This window comes from Watersipora subatra, chromosome 7, assembly GCF_963576615.1.
Source record: "Watersipora subatra chromosome 7, tzWatSuba1.1, whole genome shotgun sequence".
Classification (NCBI taxonomy): Eukaryota; Metazoa; Bryozoa; class Gymnolaemata; order Cheilostomatida; family Watersiporidae; genus Watersipora; species Watersipora subatra.
In genome coordinates, this window is record NC_088714.1 from 16,919,152 (window position 1) to 16,943,761 (window position 24,610).

The window sequence follows — 24,610 nt, forward strand, 5'->3', positions numbered from 1 at the left end:
TTTGTGAGTTCGTTAAAAGGCAGACAACTTGGTTTGGATATGTATACGATATTTTATAAACATTTTAGGTTTAGGTAGAAATGTATAGACATATGTGTGTGGTTACATATTTCTTTGTAATTAGGAGTTGCTTCCTTCTGTTAATAGAGAAGACCAATTTATTTAGATTCAGAGGCTATTGATCTATTATTTTAGGACTATGCAGGAATGTCAAGCATCGTGTGATGATACCTGTGTTTTACCTAAAGAGAAAGGTTCTTGTCTCAGCGCTTTAGCCAGGTGGTATCATAACTCTGAGACTAACAAGTGTGAAGTATTCATCTTCAGTGGCTGCGGAGGAAATGCTAACAACTTCTTGTAAGTGTGAAAAAGAATATGACTACATATTGCTAATTTTACAAAGAGCTTTTTTAACTATGCCCTTTTGAGGTGGTTTAAAATAGAAGGAAATTCCGTAAACTAACAAAAATTTCCATTTGCATAAGAAACTGGAAAGTTTATGTTCAATACTGGCTTCCAATTTGACTTGAATTAGTAAAATTAGTTCTGCCTGTAAACAGATGCTTCAACCAAAAAGATTGAAATCTATACTAGATCCTAAGAAAATTTTTAGCTTGAATCATTATAAATCTAGTCGAGGGTTTGCATAACTTTTGTTTAGATCAAATTTTTTTCATAATCTGAGAAAGAGCTCACTTAGAAGAGAAACATATTTTTTGCACTTTCAATACTTATTACCTTTGCCAGAGTAGCTGCTGCAGACAAAATAAAAATCAACTCATTCTTATACATTATTTCTTTTATTACTGGTAAATTTGCTTCAAGTATGTTTTTTGTTGCAGAACCAAGGAAGACTGTGACAAGCAATGCTAGAGAAAACCAAAGAAGAGCAAGCAACTCTTACTAACTGCAATCACATCAACTTTTGAACATATATTTAAACACGGGATAGTATTGATTGTTAATTTCTGTATTCAACTGGGTTACTGTAATATAATAAATATTTTAATCACTTTAATCACCATCAAGTTTTCATTTAATGCAGGAGAGACCAATCTATATATCTATTTAGCATTTTTACAAACATAATGAATAATAAGCTTTCCGTGTTTTGAGTGATTTGGGCATCTTGAGGAGCAGCACTTACAACTATATCACTAGATTCAGTTTCAAAAGCTAATCAGAAGTCTGACAATTAAACCAGCAAGTAGTTTTTGTTCGAATCTAGCAAATCATTTGCTTTTGAAATTGAAACTGACTGGGCTAACAGTCTTTAGAACAATTATTTTACGCACAAAGTTTTGTCAGATTTATTAAATTATTTTGTATAAATGTACCAGAAGTTTAAAGTCACTTACATTTGTATATGTGTCTATATTGTAAAATAACAAATGATTTTATGAAACAGTAGACATAGTAAAAAGTACAAAGCACTCATTGTCGACTTGCTCGTCTAAAAGGAAACTTGGAGTTGGTAATGACAAGCCCCCTCTGCATATGTGCTATACTATAGTCCATAATATACTACATGCAACTACCTTGTACGGTAATTAATCATGAGATATGATTCCAGTGTAATGCAGTTTAATACACAGAAATTGTGAAACACATTAGAACTATTGGCATTTGAGAAGATTGAGATCTTACATTTAGACAAGCAAAACCTTTTTATTAGATCTTTGTTTGCACCGTAACCCACATTTGAAAGCAACACACTGGATTTTGAATGCTATAAACTAAAAAGCCTTTGTGCCTCACCCTAAAGTTTTTTTCGAATGAACTGAAAAATTAAAAAACTATATCTTGTGATTTATAACCTTCCTCTACCATTATAAAGTTGAATAAGTTCTCAGCAGTTTGATTGGTCACACGCATGAACTTTTCTATTTTAATTAAACAATTCAAAAACATGACAATGAGCAAGAGAAACTTAACAGGAGTCACAATAATAACTTGACTGGAAATGAGGCATAAAGTTAAGAAATTGACTCTAATATTTTCACTCATTTCAATCACATTGACACCAACTCACGCTAACAGTTAGTCACGCAAATTTTTTGAGCTTGTTAAAACTAGCTGAGTGATGTAGTGGGTTTATCTGCTACACAGCACTGAAAACTAGTATAATATTCACCAGTGATGTATATGATATTTACAACTAAATCAATGAGGCACTAGCGTTTTATGCTCATGTGTATTATAACAGTGCTCTGGCTTGCAAGCTTTTGGTACAATATGACAGCAAGGCATCCAACATGAAACTTCTGGTTGTAAAGGTGTTCCACTATAGAAGAGTAATAAAGAACTTTTTTTCTTATCAAAGTAGAAAGTAAAAAACTTTGAGTGCTGTTGCTGAAAAAATAATTATGATGAAAAGCAGCATGGAAGAAGAGTTTTAAGTAGCTTTTGGACCCATGAGACCAACCCCTGCAACACCGGATACATCACATACATCATTCTGCTCAGTGATGATAGCACTGAGCAGAATGACACTAATAAACACGAGATTAAGTCTAGCATGCCACCAAAAGTTTCAATAAGCACATCTGTTTAATCACTTGATGAAAAGAAGGAAATTGAATGACATTTTAACACCACCAGAAATTTCAGTACATCTCACAAGCGCCATTATTTTTATAGCAAAGCACGCCAAAATCAGGAAAGTTAATTGCTGAAAGACGAATTAGATAACCTAGGGAAAAAATTCAGTAAAGTTGAATTTTTTGAAGATTAAGATAAGCTTTCGTGTTAATTCGCTTCTCAGGTATTGAATAGTCAGCTTGCTTGTTCTAGCTAAATCAATAATGTTAGATACATGATAATGGTAGACTTGTTTTGCTCCTTTGCACCATATTATTTAGTAAGCCTATTATATTTTTTACAATGGTGGCAGATCCGCCAACCTCTGGTTGGAAAGTTTGAGTAAAATTTTTGCTGTGCAATGGTAAAAGGGAAAAACTTGAACTAGGTGCAGAACTGACTGCTGTTGCAACTAGTTACAAACCTGAGCAAACAAAAGAATATATTTAAACAGCATGTTTTTAGACAGTATAATGTTCCTACAACATAAACAGTTTTTATTGTACTAAAAACTGTGTTATTTTGTTGATTGGTAATGATTGCAATGATCCGGAATGGACTGGGTCAGATACATTTACTTTCGACAAGGTTGAAGATTTAGGAATGTGGGTTACGATTGACGGAACTACTAACAAGCCAGATGGTTCAATTAAGTCTAGGCAAAATGTGCATTCAAAGATTATGGATAGAGCTGAACAAACAAAACTTTCTTCCAAAGAGAAGATAATTAACGGCTTCAACAAAATTCACAATGGCATTGTAGATGTGTTTGCTAAAGAAAGTGCCAAGGTTTTGCCTAATGCTCTTTCTGTTGGCATCAAAGTTAGAGCTGAACAGGGATGCTCTCTGGATGGTAAATTATGTAGAAAATATGAGCATAGTTTCGGTCTTTAGTTTTTAGTTTAGTTCCACTTTATGTGTTTTCTTTTTTGTTGTTTCCGGTAAATATTAATTACCAGCTAACAATAAACACAACACTTCTAAAGTTACATTTTGTATTTTTTTTAAATGAGCTCGTGTACTCAACAAGACTTTGAAGTATACAACAAATATTCCGAGCACTTCAAATCTGCCAATAATTATATAAGGAGTACTCTTCTACAAAGACACTAGAAAAAAACTCGTTACCCACTTTGCTTGTTTTGTTTAAACATAGTAGTCACTTCAGCAGATAACTTTCAATCAAGAATTTAGTTAAATAGTTATTCATGCATTCTACTGAGCATAAGCCCTCTCTAGAGTAAATATATAAAGCATAAACTTCAGTCATAAAAGGATAACTAAGCCTATGCTGAAAATATAACATTATTTTTAACTGCAGTGTCTCTATAATAATCTTATCTAAGATGTTTTCATTATTCACTAGCCTTATATTCATCTGTAGTAGGCCTATAAAGAGTCAGTACCCATCAATGGTTTATTAAAGGTGAAATGAGATACTCATCAATTTTTTTGTGTGAGATAGCTTTAAGTGCACTAGCTCTGTGTGAGATAGCTGTAAGTGAACTAACTCTGTGTGAGATAGCTGTAAGTGAACTAGCTCTGTGTGAGATAGCTGCAAGTAAACTAACTCTGTGTGAGATAGCTGTATGGGAACTAGCTCTGTGTGAGATAGCTGTAAGTGAACTTGCTTTGTGTGAGATAGCTGTAAGTGAACTAACTATGTGTGAGATAGCTGTAAGTGAGCTAGCTCTGTGTGAGATAGCTGTAAGTGAACTAACTATGTGTGAGATAGCTGTAAGAGAACTGACTCTGTGTGAGATAGCTGTAAGTGAGTTAGCTCTGTGTGAGATAGCTGTAAGTGAACTAACTCTGTGTGAGATAGCTGTAAGTGAACTAACTCTGTGTGAGATAGCTGTAAGTGAGCTAGCTCTGTGTGAGATAGCTGTAAGTGAACTAACTCTGTGTGAGATAGCTGTAAGAGAACTGACTCTGTGTGAGATAGCTGTAAGTGAGTTAGCTCTGTGTGAGATAGCTGTAAGTGAACTAACTCTGTGTGAGATAGCTGAAAGTGAACTAACTCTGTGTGAGATAGCTGTAAGTGAGCTAGCTCTGTGTGAGATAGCTGTAAGTGAACTAACTCTGTGTGAGATAGCTGTAAGAGAACTGACTCTGTGTGAGATAGCTGTAAGTGAGCTAGCTCTGTGTGAGATAGCTGTAAGTGAACTAACTCTGTGTGAGATAGCTGTAAGAGAACTGACTCTGTGTGAGATAGCTGTAAGTGAGTTAGCTTTGTGTGAGATAGCTGTAAGTGAACTAACTCTGTGTGAGATAGCTGTGAGTGAACTAGTTCTGTGTGAGACAGCTGTAAGTGAACTAGCTCTGCGTGAGATAGCTGTAAGTGAGCTAGCTCTGTGTGAAATAACTGTAAATAAACTAGCTCTGTGTGAGATAGCTATAAAAGAGCTAGCTTTGGGTGAGATAGCTGTGAATGAAATTTTTAATTGATAGAAATATTAAGATTGTAATAGTTGTTCATATTAGTTTTTAACAAATTTAGTAGTATGCCATTGTAAATAAATTGAAGCTTGCTGCATTTATAACAGAAATAACATAGCTGATTAAATAAAAGATATTTACAGCTGAGCATTGACCCCAATATTTGACTGTCAGTTCATCTTCTCAATTCTAATACTTCAAAAAGATGATTGTTTATGGATGCTCTATAAGATGAAGTTGGCCATGTAATGTATAACCAAATGTGCTCCTCCTTAACAAGAAGAGTTTCTCTAAGAATTAGAACACTTGCTGCATCATCCCATCTACACAGTTATGTTTGATCACACTACAATACACTCTTGTTCAAAAAATAATGTACAACCTACTCTTTGCTATGATCTACATTGCTAAGGCGATAAGCATACGCTTATATATGCACTCAATTATACACTAGCGATACACCCAGATATGCACCCAGATATACACCTAAGTTTACATGCAGCTACACCTCTAGCTTCACATCTAGCTACACTTTTAGATGGGTATCCAGGTATACGTCCTGATATGTTTCATGTGTACATTCAGATATGCACTCTGGTATATGCTCAGGTATCTGTTTAGGTAGACATTTAGCTATGCACCCAAATATACACCCAGTATATGATGAGATTTACATCCAAGTAAGCGCTAATATGTACACCCAAATAGGCACCTAAATAGGCATCCAGGTATGCACTAACATATGCATCCAGTTGTAGAACTAGATATGCATCCAGGTATAATCCACCTTTAGGATCAGATATCACCAAGGATAACACAAGGCAAGGTTTTGTGCATAAACTCATACTGAATTTTATTGTAATTAAAGGTTTGTCATCTGATTGTCATTTTAATTTTGTGTCAAGCTTTTTGTTAATTATGAAATAATTATAGTATTTGTTAATTTCAATTGAAAATAATTTTTTCTTAATGTTCAATGAGAGACTAATTAACTATCTTTGTAAGGAAGCATCAGCTTCTCTTGAATTTTTAATTAGACATGGTCCTCAAAGGACTTGTCTCCCTTGTATAATTGTCTCCTCTATAATTGTCTCCTCTACTATAATTGAAGTATTTTCCATCTTATCTGCGGCTCACCAATCAATCTATAATCTATTGATGTTCACGATAAGTTCAAAATAGATGGATTTATCTCCCCTGCATGAAATAGTTGATTGATGGTTATTACAGTCTTTATTCTATCACCATAACCCAGCATATCATAGCAATGAGTAAATAATACCATCTCATTTAATATATAGAAAAGAAGGTGTCGTTTTATTGTAATTAGTAAATATTTCTTTCTCATTTTCTCTTTTTTCTAGCAACGATTATCACAGGCTTCTCTGGTTCTACAAAAACAGCATATTATGGTTCGTAACATATTATGATTCGTAACATATTATAATTAAGATATAGTATGAATAGCAATAATGGTTTTACAAAAGAAACTATATCAACAATATTGACAGCAAAAAAGTTTAGGAAATAGATATTGTTTGCTGGCAGCAGCTAAGTATGTCTGTTATTAACAGTCTGAGTAAACAGTTTAAAAAATAGAATTCATAAGAACAAACTTAAAAAATCTTTGGAGCTCAAAGAAACTACAGAACTAATATATTTTGATTACAGTGTCTGTTTGTTGGCAAAACTACTTATATCAGTTACAGAAATTAACGAGTTGGCGTCGAGCTCTAATTCACTATTCCATCGGCGAGTACTTGAAAAATAACCCAAACAAAGTGTAGTTATTGTAAACGTCAAATTGATTTTAAAAGTTTAAGATGCAAATCATCAAATTATTTGTTGTGTAAATAATGGTATGTATTCACTTATTTGTGTGACAAAACTAATCTTTAATCAAAAAGCGCTGTTTTATACTTACGGAAAGTTGTTAGCATTGCCTCCACAGCCACTGTAGATGAAAGGTTCACACTTGTTAGTCTCAGAGTTGTGATACCATCTAGCTACAGCATCAGCTACAGCATGGACCTTTTTCTTTAGGTAAGATGCAGGCACCATCACAAGTTGTTTGGCACTCCTGCATTGTCCTGAAAATTCATAAAAGAAATGGAGCTATCTACTTTAGTAGCAGGGTGGGATAACTCTAAAGATAAATTATATAAGGTATCATTAAAAGATGGTAAAAAGCCATAAATTATTTGAATTACATGAAATTGTTGCCGTTTCCTCCACATCCACCATAAACAAATAGCTGACATCTTCCTGTAGCGGAGTTATAATAGTAACGGGGGAGACGAGCTGAACAGTATCCAACGTTGAGAGGTCTGCTACACTGGTTCATACAAGAGTTTTCACACTCGTATTTAGTTCTAAAAAAATATTTTCAAAAAGATGTTTCATCACTTTAGCATTGACTAAGTAAGGTGTCTATTCTTTCTTTGCCAGATAAATACAACCAGCAAATTTCTAAAAGTTTTATATCTATCTGCGGTACAGATATATACAATGCATTTACAATCAAATTGAATAAAAGCCAAGCATAGTTTTTAATTTCTCACTCGAAGTTGTTGGTGTTTCCATAGCAACCTCCATAAGTGAACCTTTCACACCTCTGGGTGGCTTCATTAAAGTAGTATCTTTGGACATATGACCTGCATGGTCCAGAGTCAGCTTTCATAGCACACATGGGAGCAACTATAACATCCCATACAAGTTGTAAGATACTTACAGTCATACTTCGACTTACGAGCTTAATGCGTTCAGAGACTGAGCTCGTATGTCAATTTACTCGCATGTTGGTGCAATTTATTTATATATAGAACAATTAAATTTATATTGATTGGTTTCCATATTCTAAAAAAATGCAAATAAAACACTCAAAACAAGATATTGTAACAGAAAGAACATGTTGGTTGTCTTAACTTACCACATGCTTTCAAAATCAACAAATAAAAAATAATGCAAGGAAATGTGATTAATTAAAATGTAAAATTAAATACATATAATAGCAGTTAACGCTAGCATTTGCCAGGGAGGGAGATATAAGTTATCCTTCATTACAACAGTTGACTTTAATAAATTTGGATTTATCAAAGTCTTGAAAGACAAACTTAGAAGCAAACCTAAAAGCAAGCTTTCAAAGCGTAATTAAAATTTCTTCGGCGTTAATAGTTTGAAGTTTCTCGCTGGTTAGCTAATTTTTCCTTTGTTTCGCTTTCACGACTAAAACGACTAAAACGACTAGCCGGTCGTTTTAAGATAAACCTATTTAAGAACGCTTGCCTTTGTCACCCTTTCAACATGTTGCAATTACGACGAACACAGGAGTCGTCACAGAGGGTTAATGCACGACCACTAGCCAACTTGTCCGAATGTCTATTTTACAGTTTTGATAGATAGCACCGGCCTTTTCACATCGCATCGTTTCAGTTACGCTGTCACCAACCAATTGTTTATCTTTTATCCAATGCCTGAGCAGTCTCTCCATCAGCGGTCGTGAAGATCGCTGCACCGTTTAGAAACTATGGTTAGTCCTTTTGCAAACTAAATGCCTTGAATACAATCCTTGTGTTTGATAATTGTGGATGTATTTCTGTCATATTGCTGAGCTAGCTCAATCACGCATACATATTTTGCATATTTTTCAATAATTTTCCGTTTAATATCAATTGTTATCATTCGCTTTTTCTTTGCATTATCTATCCTTTTACTGGCAAACTTTTGGTCTATGCACAGTACTTTTAATTCACATAACTTTGCACTGAAAATAGTACACAAAAACACGGTATCAAAGTATAACCTGAGCAGTTGAAAAATACAGAGTGATGTTGTTCTCATAAAACATCTCTGGCATACTTGGCAACTGACTCAAGTGCTCGTATCTCAACCATGGCTCATATGTTAGTGCTAAAATGTGCTTAAAAGCTGGCTCGTATCTCAAGTTTTCCGTACGTTGGAGCACTCGTAAGTTGAAGTATTACTGCATTTAACTGAAAGGTTGTCACCTAAAACTCAGAATGTCATATCATTTTCTAAACAGACACAAATTCTACAGTAGATACCTTTTACTTCCTCCTCTCCAGACTCGAACTCTCTTTCAAAAGAAACTCTAACCTCTTGCTGCAGCTGGGTACTCTGAACAGTCATGAGATTATCTCTTTCCTTTTGGCACTGTGCCAGGTCAGAAGCCATTGTGTCATAAACCTATTATTAATGTAAGGTGTTGCGTCTTTGCAGGGTTAACAGGTACAAATAAACTAATGTTGTTTAAGTATTTATAATAGTCTTTTTAAGCCTTCACACAGTAAAGAACTGTTTTCCACCATGAATAGTTGACAGGCAGCAGTGCACAACAGATTTGTAACCTAAAAGATTAAAAAATTGATTTTTCAGATAAAGTTCTACTTTAATCAATCACTTCATCAATTACTACGTAGAATTTTTTGTGGCTTTGAATTTCACTTTATTTTATTTATATTTAGTCGTAGTATCACATTTGAATATAGAGGTAAGACTACTGACAACTTATATTCATATAAGTTACATAATACATCTATATATATATATATATATATATATATATATATATATATATATATATATATATATATATATATATATATATATATATATATATATATATATATATATATATATATATATGTATATATATATATATATATACATATATATATATATACATGTATATATATTCTATATACTATACATACAGATATTAATACGTAGACCTACAAGTGTATATAATTATAATTAGTGTTTACTAAATGTATTTACATTACATTAAGTTGACCCTATTATACTCACTGCTCTCGAGACGTAGTAAGGTATCATATACGTCTCATAGTATTGGTTGTGGTGGTCTGTAAATAAATATCCATCCCATAATGCAAATAAAGATCTTTCCCTAATTTCCCAATTTTTTTACGAGAACTTCATATGATAAAAAGTTGAACTATGTACCGCTAAAATCAGAATACAGTAAGATTAGCTAAAAGTTAATATCAGAATGTTCGGATATACTTGCCATTTTGGTATTCTGATTGAGAGTCATCTGCTCCTCTTCTCTCAGCCACACTCTAAAATACAAAACATGACCTGTAATTGTAAATCGTATTTTTATTGGCAAGAAAGCTATTAGTAACAATTATTATTAGTAACAATGAAAGATGGTTAAAGCCAGCTTAACATGTCATATTTCATTTTGTTTTGTTTATTAACAGCAACATATTTTTCTCAAGATAATGGTTGAACTTGGCTTTCAACTTTTCTATTTGGAGTTGTTTATTCAAAGTTACTAACTTGCTTAGAAATGGGAATATAAAGGATTACTACTGTATGCTAGATACTATATATTACTTCATTAGTAATAATTTATACTAATAATTTATATCATTAATAATATATTATATGGTTACATCTATGTCTAAGTTAGTAAATAATCAAATATTTTTAAAATTCTGTTTAGTTACTATAATATACATTTATGCATGATTGATTCAACTAAAAAAACTCACAACAGCCATCGCTTCTTCTTGACCCGCTGTTATTGCCTCATTTTGAGGAGCTGATCTGATGCCGGTAATGACAGCAATAGCTACAATAACCAGTTGAACCTTCATGCTGAATGCTCGTGAAGTACTGATGGACTCTTTGTTGCGTTCTGATAGTAGATACTTTGATTTTAGCTTATATAATGCAGTCTCACCTATTAAACTCAGCACTTTATTAAGTTACAGATGAGAGTTCAAAAGTCTATTATATTTAATACAATCATCAACAGACAGGAAGTCAATTTGAATTGAGTCTAATTTTTTGCTTTGATGTTTCAATTTAATAATTTAAAATGTTGAATTCAGCGGGTTAAAGAAGACTAGACACAACTCAACCTTTCAAATTTTGAGGCCTACTCCGTGTGTTATCCTTTTAAAATTAGCGAAATATTGTGGTAGGGAAAGTGAATGAAAGGTTAGACGTTATTGGTCTGGCAGAAGAGCTATAAATCTAATTTGTAAATGTAATGAAGAATGTGTGTCATCTGTTAACAGCCATATCAAACACAAGAAGTTGACTTAGACTTCTAAATGCCATTGCATATTTCAGGAGAGGCACGCTCATTCATTTTAATCTGTAGTATAACAGTTCAATTATTCATAGATACATTTTCAAAAATATATATAGGCTCAACATCAGACAGCTAGCTGTTTTGTCTTTATTTAGACTTATCAGTGTAATATAGAGTAGCCTGGGGGGACAAAGCCTTACCAAGAAACAAATATCTCACCATTGAAGAACTTGTTTAGAATTGTTCCAGAATGTGCAAGCTGTGAAACAACAATAAAAATGGTTAATCCCTATAAAGGTATGTATATATATATACATTTTTAGGCATGTATAAATATAAATGTTTTCATAGATATACATACATATATATACACATTTATGTATATATATATATATATATATATATACATGTATAATGTACATGCTATATATACATATAATAGACATCTTGATGAATGCCACAAGATATAAATATATATATATTATATATTTATATCTTGTGGCATTCATCAAGATGTCAATGACCAAATGGAAGGCAGAACTGGAGGCTAATGGCAAAAAGCTGGCAAGTGTACAAATTAAGCGAGGCATCTATCAAGGTGACTCCTTATCACCGCTGCTCTTCTGCATATGCCTAAACCCTCTAAGCAATATGCTGGAGGAGACTCAATATGGGTACCAGTTTAAGAGTGGCACCAAGATAAACCACCTCTTCTACATGGATGACATCAAGCTGTACGCTAACAAAGAAAGGGACAGTGATTCGCTAATACACCTCACTCAGGTATACAGCAAGGACATCAGAATGACCTTCGGTATTGAGAAATGTGGAAGGCTAATTCTTAAGAAAGGCCATTCTATGCTCACAGATGGCCTAAGAATGCCAAATGGTATCATCAAAGATATAGAAGAAGGGTACAAGTACTTGGGGATTATGCAAAGCAACATCAACCACGAAGCCGAGGTACGTCACAAAGCCATTACCAAATACAAGAAACGCCTTCGGCAGGTCTTACGGAGCCAGCTCAATGCCAAGAACCAAGTCATGGCAATAAATACCTACGCACTGCCAGTAATAAGATATCCAGCAGGCATAATAAAGTGGACTGAGGAAGCCATCAAAGAAACAGATATAGCAACTCGTAAACTGCTGACCATGCATGGAGCACTCCACCCAAAATCTGATACTACTAGATTGTATCTTGATAGGAAAGATGGCGGTAGGGGACTCAAAAGTGTACAGCAGACAGTGAAAGAGGAAGAGCAAAGCATCAAAGCATATGAAGCCTCTATGGCCATCTCAGATAAGTTGCTAGCTGAATTTCAATCGGCTGCTCTTACAACGGACCTACGCCCTGATGATGAGGAAATTGACTGGCACACGAAACCTCTTCATGGTGCTTACCACCAACAAATATCTAAGGTTGGCGATCTTCACCAGACATATATGTGGCTGAACAAAGGAAACCTAACGGCCAATACAGAGTCGCTAATCATGGCAGCCCAGGAGCAAGTGCTCCCAACAAGGCAACTCCAAACGAAAATCTATCACACTAGAGACGATCCTAGATGCAGACTGTGCAAAGATGCACCTGAGACCATCCAACACATCATCAGTGGATGCAGGCAGCTAGCAGGGAACGCATACACTGAGCGGCATAATCATGTCGCAGGTGTTGTGTATAGAAATCTATGTGATGAGTATGGCCTTAATAAACCACAACACTGGTGGAAAGCTCCTGGTAAGGTGAATGAAAATGACCGCGCTAAGATCCTCTGGGACTTCTACATCCAAACTGACAAGCATGTCCGAGCAAACCAACTAGATATAGTGGTGGTAGACAAGAAGAACAAGAGGGCTACTATAATAGATATAGCAGTACCCAATGACTACAATATAGCCAGCAAAGAAAAAGAAAAGGTAGAGAAATATCTCCCTCTTGGAGAAGAAATTGAAAAATGCTGGAATGTAAGAACAACTGTAATCCCAGTAGTCATTGGGGCACTGGGCGCAATAACACCAGCGCATAAAATGTGGCTTGCCCAAATACCAACAGCAATCAACTCAGGTGAGTTGCAAAAAAGTGCGTTATTGGGAACAGCTAAGATCTTGAGGCAATGCTCAAACTCCCAGGTCTCTGGTAGGAGACCCGAGTTAGAGCAGAATTTACCACCCATACGGGGTATCCGGGGTGAGGAAACTACTTTTATATATATATATATATATATACATATATATATATATATATATATATAAATAACTGTTTCCTCACCCCGGTTAACTCATGTGGGTGGTAATTTCTGCTCTAACTCGGGTCTTCTACCAGAGACCTGGGAGTTTGAGCACTCGCCTCAAGATCTTAGCTGTTCCCAGTAGCGCACTTTTCTGCAACTTACCTGAGTTGATTGCTGTCGGTATCTGGGCAAGCCACATTTTATGTGCCGGTGTTATTGCGCCCAGTGTCCCAATGACTACTGGAATAACAGTTGTTCTTACATCTCAGCATTTTTCAATCTCTTCTCCAAGATGGAGATATTACTCAACCTTTTCTTTTTCTTTGCTGTCTATATTGTAGTCATTGGGTACTGCTATATCTATTATAGTAGCTTTCTTGTTCTCCTTGACCACCACCACTATATCTGGTTGGTTTGCTAGGACATGCTTGTCAGTCCGGATGTAGAAATCTCAGAGGATCTTAGCGAGGGCATTTTCGTTGACTTTAGCAGGAGTTTCCCAGTAGTGTTGTGGTTTATTAAGGCCATACTCATCACATAGACTTCTATACACAACACTTGCGACATGATTTTTCCACACAGTGTATGCGTTTCCTGCTAGCTGCTTGCATTCACTGATGATGTGTTGGATGGTCTCAGGTGCATCTTTGCACAGTCTGCATGTAGGGTCGTCTTTAGTGTGATAGATTTTTGTTTGTAGTTGCCTTGTTGGGAGCACTTGCTCCTGGGCTGCCATGATTAGCGATTCTGTATTGGCCATTAGGTTTCCTTTGTTCAGACACATATATGTCTGGTGAGGATCGCAAACCTCAGATATCTGTCGGTGGTAAGCACCATAAAGAGGTTTCATGTGCCAGTCAGTTTCCTCATGATAACTGCAAAGCTGCATTGTCAGAGCAGCTGATTGAAATTCAGCTAGCAACTTATCTGTAGTGGCCATGGAGACTGCATAGGCTTTGATGCTTTGTTCGTCCTCTTTCACTGTCGGCTGTACAGTTCTTTAGAGTTCTCTACCGCCTTCTTTTCTATCAAGATACAATCTAGTAGTATCGGATGTTGGGTGGAGTGCTCCATGCATGGTCAGCAGTTTACGAGTTGCTATAACTGTTTCCTTGATAGCTTCCTCAGTCTACTTTATTATGCCTACTGGATATCGTATTACTGGCAGTGCGTAGGTACTTATTGCCATGAGTTGATTCTTGGCATTGAACTGGCTTCGTAGGACCTGCCAAAAGCATTTGTTGTATTTGGTAATGGCTTTGTGACGTACCTCGGTTTCGTGGTTGACGTTGCTTTGCATAATCCCCAAGTACTTGTACCCTTCTTCTATATCTTTGGTGGTACCATTTGGCATTCTTAGGCCATCTGTGAGCATAGAATGGTCTTTCTTAAGAATTAGCCTTTCACATTTCTCAATACCAAAGGTCATTCCAATGTCTTTGCTGTATGTCTGAGTGAGGTGTATTAGCAAATCAATGTCTCTTTCTTTGTTAGCGTACAGCTTGATGCCATCCATGTAGAAGAGGTGGTTTATCTTGGTGCCATTTAAAACAGTACCCATATTGAGTCTCCTCCAGCATATTGCTTAGAGGGTTTAGGCATATATGCAGAAGAGCAGTGGTGATAAGGAGTCACCTTGATAGATGCCTCACTTAATTTTTACATTCGCCAGCTTTTTGCCATTAGCCTTCAGTTTTGTCTTTCATTTATTCATTGACATCTTGATGAATGCCACAAGAGCAGGGTGAACATTGTACATACTGAGGCACTCCAGTATCCAACTATGGAGAATTGAGTCATAGGCTTTTTGTATTCAATCCAAGCCATGGCAAGATTGGTATGCCTTTTCCTGCTGTCTTGACAGACCATTCGATCCTCCAGTAACTGATATTTGGCTCTTCGGGTGTTGCGCCCAATTCTTTTCTGAGCACTGGTCATATAGTAACTCGTGTGCTCTTCCAGTTTGTCTGCAACAATTCCTGAGAGCAGTTTCCAGGTAGTGGGCAAGCACGTTGTTAGTCGATAGTTCATGGGAATCGGCCCCTTCTTTGGATCTTTTATCAGAAGTACAGTTCTTCCTTTGGTCAGCCATTCCGGATGGTCGCATTCTTCTATTAGGCATTCCATCTGCGTAGCCATTCTAGTGTGAAGTGATGTCAATTTCTTCAACCAGAAGGCTTCAATCATGTCATGGCCAAGTGCTGCCCAGTTCTTCATATGCTGCACTTTGCACTTGATGTCTACTGCGCTGATGGTGAGTCCTTGCTGAGCCACAGTGTGTTGGTGGCTCTCTTTAAGCCTCTTCAGCCAATTTGCAGTGGTGTTATGAATAGTTTTCTTCTCCCAGATGTCCTTTCAGAACTTTGAGGTGCTGGATCAGGAAAGATTTGACATTGGCCTCTGCAGTTCACCTTTGAACTGGGAATACACTCTAGATAGATTATTGATGAACAGCTTGTTCATTCTCTTGTTATCCCGCTTCGAGGAGTACTACTTCAGTCGTGCTGAGAGTGGTACTAGCTGCTGTTTGGCAGATTCTAGAGCTTCTATTTTGGCTACTTTTTTTGGACACTCCAAACTGTGGTTAAATCTCTCACTGAGCCTACTAACTTTCTTGCGTAAGTCCTTGATCTTATTTTGTAGCATCAGCTGCTAAGATGGAATGGCTTGGAGCCTTGTTGACAGCGGCTTAATACCCATCTCCTCCAAGATGACTTTAGATACTGCCGTACTGTAGATCAAGGCATTAGTCTCACTTATCGATTTAGTTGAGATCGACTCTAGTGCCAAGTTGATGTCTTCTAACAGCTTCTTAGGTATGCCTTGCTAACTCCATAATGCTAATTCCATGATCATTAGCAGCTAGCATCTTGTTGATGATATTTTCCGCAAGCTCTTTCACCCTTAGGACAAGGTCAAAGTGCATGTCTTCTTCGACTTGTGAGTCAACACAAGATTGTGTATGTGTGACTGTATGTGTTGATAGGCACTCCTTCTTCGTCGAGGTTACTTGGGTGAACTGTTCCCTAATTTCATCTACCTCAAGTTCCAATATGAGATACCGCTTGATTATGTTACTCCTCTGAGCTATTTTGCAAATAAAGATGCTTAGCGATTAGTGGCAATTCAGGGTGCATGTTTATCCACAGTTGTTGCATCCTTCCCATGTAGCCCCACTTTTGAGGTCCACTCATAAAGTAGTACTGCATGAGATCCCTGTTATCAGTTTGAGTCCATTTCATCCGTTTTGAACCAGTAGCCCATTTGTCACTGCCTGGTCCTTTTTTCACTGTCCTGGTTCAGTTACAGGCAGCGCGGACCTGTTTGACCGGGCAACATCCGAGCCAGCATGGCTTTGGTTATTGCACTCATCTTAGAGGTTATAGATGTTATACAAGCAAGGGTCTTGTCTAAAGACCACCAGAAAGCTGCAGTTGCTGGGGTTTGAACCTAGGACCTAATGATCACTGTTCTGATACCTTACCAACTGCGCTATCTGTCCTGTCCTGTCGCTATCTAACTGATATATATATGTATTCAAAAGAAATTTCCGCCTCTTAGTTAGCTAAATTAATTATGCAATACGGTAAAGGAAACTGCCAGTTCTCCACAAGACAAGCAGCAAATAAATAAACCCACCAAGTGTTTTATACCAGAAAGTATTTACATGTATTTCATTGCAACTATATATAAATATGTAAAGCCAATGTGTATGCATACAAATGACAATCATGCAGAGAGTCTGCGCTTGCTCGGCAGAACAATGGCGTCCTCCTTCTGTTATAACGATCGCTTTTTTATTTGGCTTCGACCCTTTTTTTATTTATTGCTCAGTTTCTATATTTATCACTTGGTTGTTCAAGCCAAGCAGAGCCTTCTCCAATGATGGGAAAGCTCGGTTCGGTGATGCTGATGATTGTGGGATCAGTCTTTTGATGTTTCTGACAACAGTATTTTCTGCTCAAGCTCAGGTCTCCCGCTGGAGCTCTGGAAGTCTGAGCACTAATTTCAAGGTCTTGGCTGTTACCCACACTACGCCTTTCTGTAGCTTAATGATGTTGATTGTTGTAATTATTTGGGCAAGCCACATTTGCTTTGCAGGTGTTATTGCACCCAATACTCCAATGACTACCAGAATTACAATTGCTCCCATATTCCACATTTCAGTCTTTTTTCTATGTCGGAGATATTCCTTCACTTTTTGTCTTTTTTTGGCTATGATGTAGTCATCAAATACTGCTATATTTATATCTATTATAGTAGCCATTTTGCTCTTCTTGTCCACCACTACAATATCTGGCTGACTTGCCATGACACGGTTGTCAGACTAGATGTAAAATTTTCAGAGGAGATGAGCACATTTGTTCTCATCAGCTCTATCTGGTACTGCTCAAGTGTAGTGATTCATTGAGCCAGGCTTATTGCATAGGGTTTTGTACACTACTCCTTCAGCAGGATAATACTGGTCTGTGTATGTATTTTCCGGCTAGCTGCTTGCACCTATTAAGGTTGTGTTTTATGGTCTCTGGTGTATCCTTGCACAGCTTGCATCTAGGATGATTTATGGTATAGTAGATTTGTGTTTGGAGTTGCCTAGGTGGGAGCATTTGCGCCTGAGCTGCAACAGCTAGCAACTTTGTACAACAATCAAATAAGATTCAGCTAGCAACTTTTCTATGCTGGGAATGAAGGTTGGGTAGACTTTTATGTTAGTTAGAAGTTGTTAACCTCAGATATTTGTTGGCGGTAGGCACTATGGAGAAGTTTGATTTACTAACAAGGTTCCACATCATCAGTGTGAGGGTCCATTAGAAAAGCAAAAGAGGTGAAATTTAGCTAGCAGCTTGTCTATGGTGCCCATGGAGGCTGCATAGGCTTGATGTTTTGTTCATCTTCTATACTAGCCTAAGTTACTCATATTAAACAATTTGGTAATTTTTCCATTGGCTATTCAGTTAACTTAGCTAATGGCGACTACATTACCTGCCACTGTTTATAACCTGTTTTTATTACCCATACATTCACCTAGTAAAATATAAAACTTACAACAGATACAGTAAAACATATAATTTCTTTAGAAAACTCTCCAGCTTTGGCTGCTTCTTGTCTTTTTGTAGCAAATCATTTATAAAGAACTCATATGCTCATAGTGCAGTTAAAATTCGGTAGCAAGTCATTTATAAAGAACTCATATACTCATAATGCAGTTTAAATTCAGTAGCAAATTATTTATAAAGAACTCATATGCTCATAATGCAGTTTAAATTCAGTAGCAAATCATTTATAAAGAACTCATATACTCATAATGCAGTTTAAATTCAGTAGCAAATCATTTATAAAGAACTCATATGCTCATAATGCAGTTCAAATTTAGTAGCAAATCATTTATAAAGAACTCATATGCTCATAATGCAGTTTAAATTCAGTAGCAAATCATTTATAAAAAACTCATATACTCATTATGCAGTTTAAATTCAGTAGCAAATCATTTATAAAGAACTCATATACTCATAATGCAGTTTAAATTCAGTAGCAAATCATTTATAACAAACTCATGTACTCATAATGCAGTTTAAATTCAGTAGCAAATCATTTATAAAGAACTCATATACTCATAATGCAGTTTAAATTCAGTAGCAAATCATTTATAAAGAACTCATATACTCATAATGCAATTCAAATTCAGAAGACTCTCAGCACTCGAAACCGTAACAAGCAAAGAGCTTCGTGCACTTTCTAATTTGTTGTATTGTGCACTGCTGGTTGATTTTCCTCTAGTTTATGGTCAGCGCCAACTTGACTCTTTTCAGCTTGTGTAACAGCATCACAGATCTTGACCTCTTTCAATTTTGCAGCCAGCTGGAGATTATTTTCTACTGCAATTCATTCCTCATTTCGGTTTGCGCCATGCTGCTTGGTTTTTAGCAACATTTTCCTTTTTTGTTATGGCTTACATATAATGTTCATTCAGTCCCAAAGCCATTATAACAGCTCGCTCGCATTCGTTACCAAAAACTTTAATTATGGGTTGCCAAGTTAACGATTTTTCTCAAAACTTTGCCACACAGGTTTACATTGAACAGCTTCCATGGTATATGTACAATGTATATATGTATTAGTGCTGGCACGAGTACTTCATGGCCAACGAGTTTAGGCTCGCCCCTTCTGTTTGGGTTTTTCGAGTATCGGGTAGACGGCAGTGTTTAGCACGAGTACTTCTTAATCAGCGGGTTTTTTGGATATCGAGTTTGTTGATACGGGTTTTATGTCTAAAATTTTCAAACATCAGACATTTCTATTGACAAATACTCGTGCTCGCAGCTTTAACAGGCGGGCTGTTAAACAGTGTTTAGAGCGCAGGGCGCAATAGACAAAGTTTTTTTCCACTCTACTTGACAGATCCATGTACCAAACCCAAACTCGCAAATCAAAACCCAAACCCGCAAGATCGAAATGCTCAAAATTTCTATTACCTGAGACTCGAGAGAAGATAAATCCATGAGTTCAGCAAGTTTTATTACTCATGCCCAGCACTAATATGTATATATTATGAGGATGCGTATATCTTTTATTTGAAACAGCATTTTTCACATACATGTACATCATGTATACTGATGTAACCCAGCCAAATTATGTAACCCAGCAAGTCTAATGAATTATTATGACTACATTTTATAAAATTATTACTTTATCTCTCAAGTTTCTAGCTTAAGAACAATTTTTTTTCTGTTTAGCAACTAATTAATCAGAAAATGTTCACAATGAATAATGTTTTATCGTGTTGTCTGGCGTCAGTATAGTCCAACCGTCCAATCTGGCTCAATTTAGTCTAGCCTTACTGTTCAGTCCAGCCTTATCTAGACTAGTCTAATTAAGTTTGGTCTAGTCTGATCTAATTTTTTACGCTTGTCTAGTTTTTAAAAGTTTGAGCAGTTTTAATTGAGTAGCCTGATTCAATGAGCATATTGTGCCCTCTTTAACCGACATCGAGTTTTTTTTCAATGCAGTGAATAGCTTTTTATGACAAAAGTTGAGCAAATGGCGTTGGTTTGCAATTTTGTGATGTATTGCAGCAAATTTGAGCTCTAAAAATGTTTGTTTTTTTCTTTGTAACTTCAATGCAAACTTCACAGGTTTTTAAAACTTTGGAAACACCTGTTGGAATTTGATTTTTTAAGAGTTTTCCCATCTTTCAATAAGTATTACGTTTCTCCCTTTGAAAAAACTTATTCTATGAAGTTCTGACTAGAACAAGATGTTCTGATACTGAATCTGTTTCTATTTTTTCTGTGATTCGTTTTAGCTAAAAGTAAACATTTCTTTTGGCATTTCTCAAACTCAATAACAATAGTTGTTTTTCTCTCATTCTTAAACTATTACTCGACATACATACATACATGTATGCTGGTTTCTAAAAATGTATTTAAGGATTGTAAAAATAAAACATTGTTTCCAGAATTTTGAATTTTTTCTAAATCAATTATTAACTTTCTTGATGCTGTATTAAATAATTACATGAAGACAACTTCTGTATTGTCGCTTAACTACATCAAACTGAAAGAATGATACGCTCTCAATAAAATAGCGCACTCTTTAAGAAAAACTTCAGTTTACTTAGAGACAAAGTATGCCCACCATTTAACTATTAAAGAGACAACAGAGATCATAACAATGACTAATGGTGTACTTCCTCTCCTCAACTACCTAAAGAGTGGGTGACGTTGATTTCAAATCTAATTTAATATTCTACGTCCTCCTGCTAATCTATTTCAGTGGTCACACCTTCACACCAGTAATTGATAAAACATTAAACGTGGTCTTCAGAAATAATTGAATATCTTTGTATTTAGGCGTATCAACTTTGTGAAGAACATAGAGCATGTGCGAGTGTAGGAGTGCCTAAGAGATGTCACATTCTATTGATCATGCCAACGCAGTTATATAATCAGGGGTGGATATAATAATGGAAATAAAGGGCTAATCAACTCAACTTCATTTCTACTTGCATTCTTTAGCTGCTGCGTTGTTTAAATCTTTTTGTTGCAGATTGTTAGAGGGCACAACTCCTTATTACAGAGTTGAGGGTTTATCGCCACCTATTGTATTTTGGCAAAACTATTTCCCACACTGGCAAGCGTTATTTACTGGATCTTATTGAATCAATATTTAGAACATACCTGTAAATCATCCTCTTTTTGACGCTAAGTGTAAAGAGTATCTTTACTTTTTCTTCCAATCTTTAGAAGAAGTTGAGAAATGGATACTGATTTGACAACCATTAAATAACACAATTACTAAATATAGCAATATCATTATTAAAACAATTATGTAGGTTTTCACTAATAAGATACTGCATTTAGTTGTCTAGTTACATCAAAACTAGAAAGAGAACAGAGATTTTGAGCAATAGCCCGATAACTGCAGTACACCCTGCACTGGCAGCGTGTTGCATGTGTGCGACGTAGTGACAACCAGGCATACATATCTGTGTAGACAATGACTAACATATCATGATTAGCCAAAATCAAATATGTAATAAAAAATATTAATCAAACTGGCAATGCAAAGACAACTGCTGTTCATACATGGTGCAGAAGTAATTTCTGACAGCAGCTTTTAAATACTTTGTTTTTTAATGATTGGGCTTTTAAATAGTTGCCTTGTTTAAATATATGTGTTTGATAATAAATATCGACTAAGGAGATGCGCTGCCAGCAGACTGTGAAACAGACAACAAAGCAATGTTGCTAATTTGTTGCAGATAACTTCTGCTGCTATTTTTGAAACTTGCCATCTTTTCCCTTAATGACAACAATTCTTCTTTCAGAGCTCGATTGTGACTGAACATTCTTGCACAGATGACTTTCACTTAAAAAAAGTCTGCGCGGTAAGTTTTTTTTTTTAAGTACTTATACTAATGTGCGATGTAGGTGTAAACTTCGAAATCTCAAATTTAATTTTATGCCTCTTTTTAAATCTATTATCTAAAGCATTTTTACAAGAAAGTTAGAAATATGTTTTCCAAATTATCTTACTTTTTCTATTTTTATTTTTACTTTGTCTATTTTCTATTCTTCTTTCATGTCTATGCTGATATTTATTATTATTGTCTGATTGAATGCTAAAATTTTGTTATTATTGATACCAATGTTTGAGTCTTTAATCTAAAACTTTAAAATTAATTGTATTATATTGCAAACTGAAATTTGACATCAAGATTAATGGCCATGTTTAACCTGGCAGTGTCATTCAGACATTCACCATTTGATTGAGAGTGACAGGTTGTGAATCTGACCAAACAGAGTGAGTACAAAACTGAGAGATAATGACAACTGTTTTTAGCCAGTTTATATTATATATAAGAATAGTATAACTATAAATGTCAATCTTATGATAAATAGAATCAAGCTTTTATATAAATAAATTGGAAAAATGATTACCAAAGTCCTATGAGATGATTATGTAATTCTATTGAAGATAGACTGAGGCCTTTTATGTATGTGAATAGAAGTACTGAACAGTTGACCATATAGTCAGAGAAAATTGCTACTAAGGAAAGAGGTGCTACGCAGCCACATTTACCATTTTATGCATCATTTTTATTATATCGCTATCTTCTGCATGGAAGTTGCAGGTCTTCCAAAAGATTTTTCTTACATGAATTACAGTTTGAGTAGGCTTTTTGTTGACAGGACAAATTGTGTCTTCAACAGTTAGCCCATGTTGGTGTATAAAATAGAACAATAGAAGCAACCACAAAAATGTTCATAAAAATGTTTTTATCAAAACTAACTATAAAAAATACCCATTATGAGGCCATAGCAACAATCGATACATTATACCGATGAGGTCAGGAAGATATAGAAGAAGAGGGCACAAATAGCAGAATACAAGTCAGGCGGTGGGAAGATGCAAACAAGTATTTCTGCTATCTCATTTATCTCATGTAACACAGCCCACATCAAACAAGGGATAATTTTTTGCACATGAGCTCTATCAGTTTCAATTCATCTGCCATGCTACCAATTAAATTTTAAAACAATCCAATCACACATGTACTGTCTGTGCATAATTCTATTATAGATTCTACCTCCAATCTCGATCTATAAATCAATCAAATGTTTAGGTCAAAAGGTCAACCAGCATTATATCTTATATAAACTGCTATAGCGTTTCTAATACCTTGCTAAATTTTAAAAATCTGAATTATCAGAGCTGTGACCGTAAACTGGGGTATGAAAAGCTAAGATTAAAATTATGGCGGATTCTGTTACAATTATAACAGCAGCCAGCTATGAGGCTTTACCAAAGTCGTATAAATAATTTTGTTTTATTGGCACAAAAATGCTCATAATATTCCCCCAAACTGAGAGGATGTACAATATATGGGGCACCTAATACTTAACAATTTTGACTAGAATTACATTAACTACTATATTATTCTACAAGAACATTTCTAAAGATTTCACCTTGTCAATCACTCATTAGCTTGAATTTTTTGGTGAAATATTAACAGTTTTATTTTTCTAAATCATTTATTCAACTAAAGTTCATTATAATCTACATAAACTTCTAAGACTGTAAGTCTATCAAAATTAATTTTACAACATTACATAAGCACTTTACAATTAACATAAGAGATGATCAAGCTGAGATGTTAACCAAAAACCAAGTCAACCATACATAGTATGCAAAACCTTAAAAAAACAGTTATGAACTAAAATATATATTAATAGGTGCAATGTTTATTTATATAATAATATATGCTAATGACAATTAAAGGTACATTGTTTTGTATGCTAAAATAATCATCAGAGATGCGGTTACACCGGTCTCAACTCTAGATAGAGAATCATAACAGAACTTTTTTACATCAGACTTTAGAATCTGCATTGGTTTATATTCAAACCTGATTGAGTTAGATATCACTTTTCCTGTTACTTATTAAGCAACTTTAGCTTCAAAAGATACAGCTTAAAATCAAGACAACCACCTAGCTTATGAATGACTACCTCAAATATACTCTTTAGCAAATGCTATGAGCTGGCTACAACCATTTAGAAAACAAGTAGATATAAAATGGCTACTATGGCTTCTATTTCTTAGCTTGCATTCTGTTCCTCTCAGTCTTTCAAAATTTAAGCAGAAACATACAAGAATGGGATTTATAATCTACTAGCTAAGTATGTGGTTATAGTTTCCTCTATTTGACCGAATTCAGCAGTTTAAATTATTAAACTGCAACATCAAACTGAACCAATCGAATTAATTT

At 35.4% G+C, this 24,610-nt stretch overlaps 1 protein-coding gene across 1 annotated transcript in view; it reads left to right on the forward strand.

Moving 5' to 3' along the window:
- Nucleotides 1-24,610, forward strand: part of LOC137400483 (papilin-like) — a 30,975-nt gene that overhangs the window by 1,924 nt on the left and 4,441 nt on the right. Inside the window, exons 7-11 of the mRNA XM_068086808.1 lie at nt 196-357; nt 2,207-2,294; nt 3,259-3,433; nt 9,062-9,201; nt 15,686-15,851. Coding sequence (XP_067942909.1) covers nt 196-357; nt 2,207-2,294; nt 3,259-3,433; nt 9,062-9,201; nt 15,686-15,851 — 731 coding nt within the window. The remainder of the gene's footprint in view (nt 1-195; nt 358-2,206; nt 2,295-3,258; nt 3,434-9,061; nt 9,202-15,685; nt 15,852-24,610) is intronic.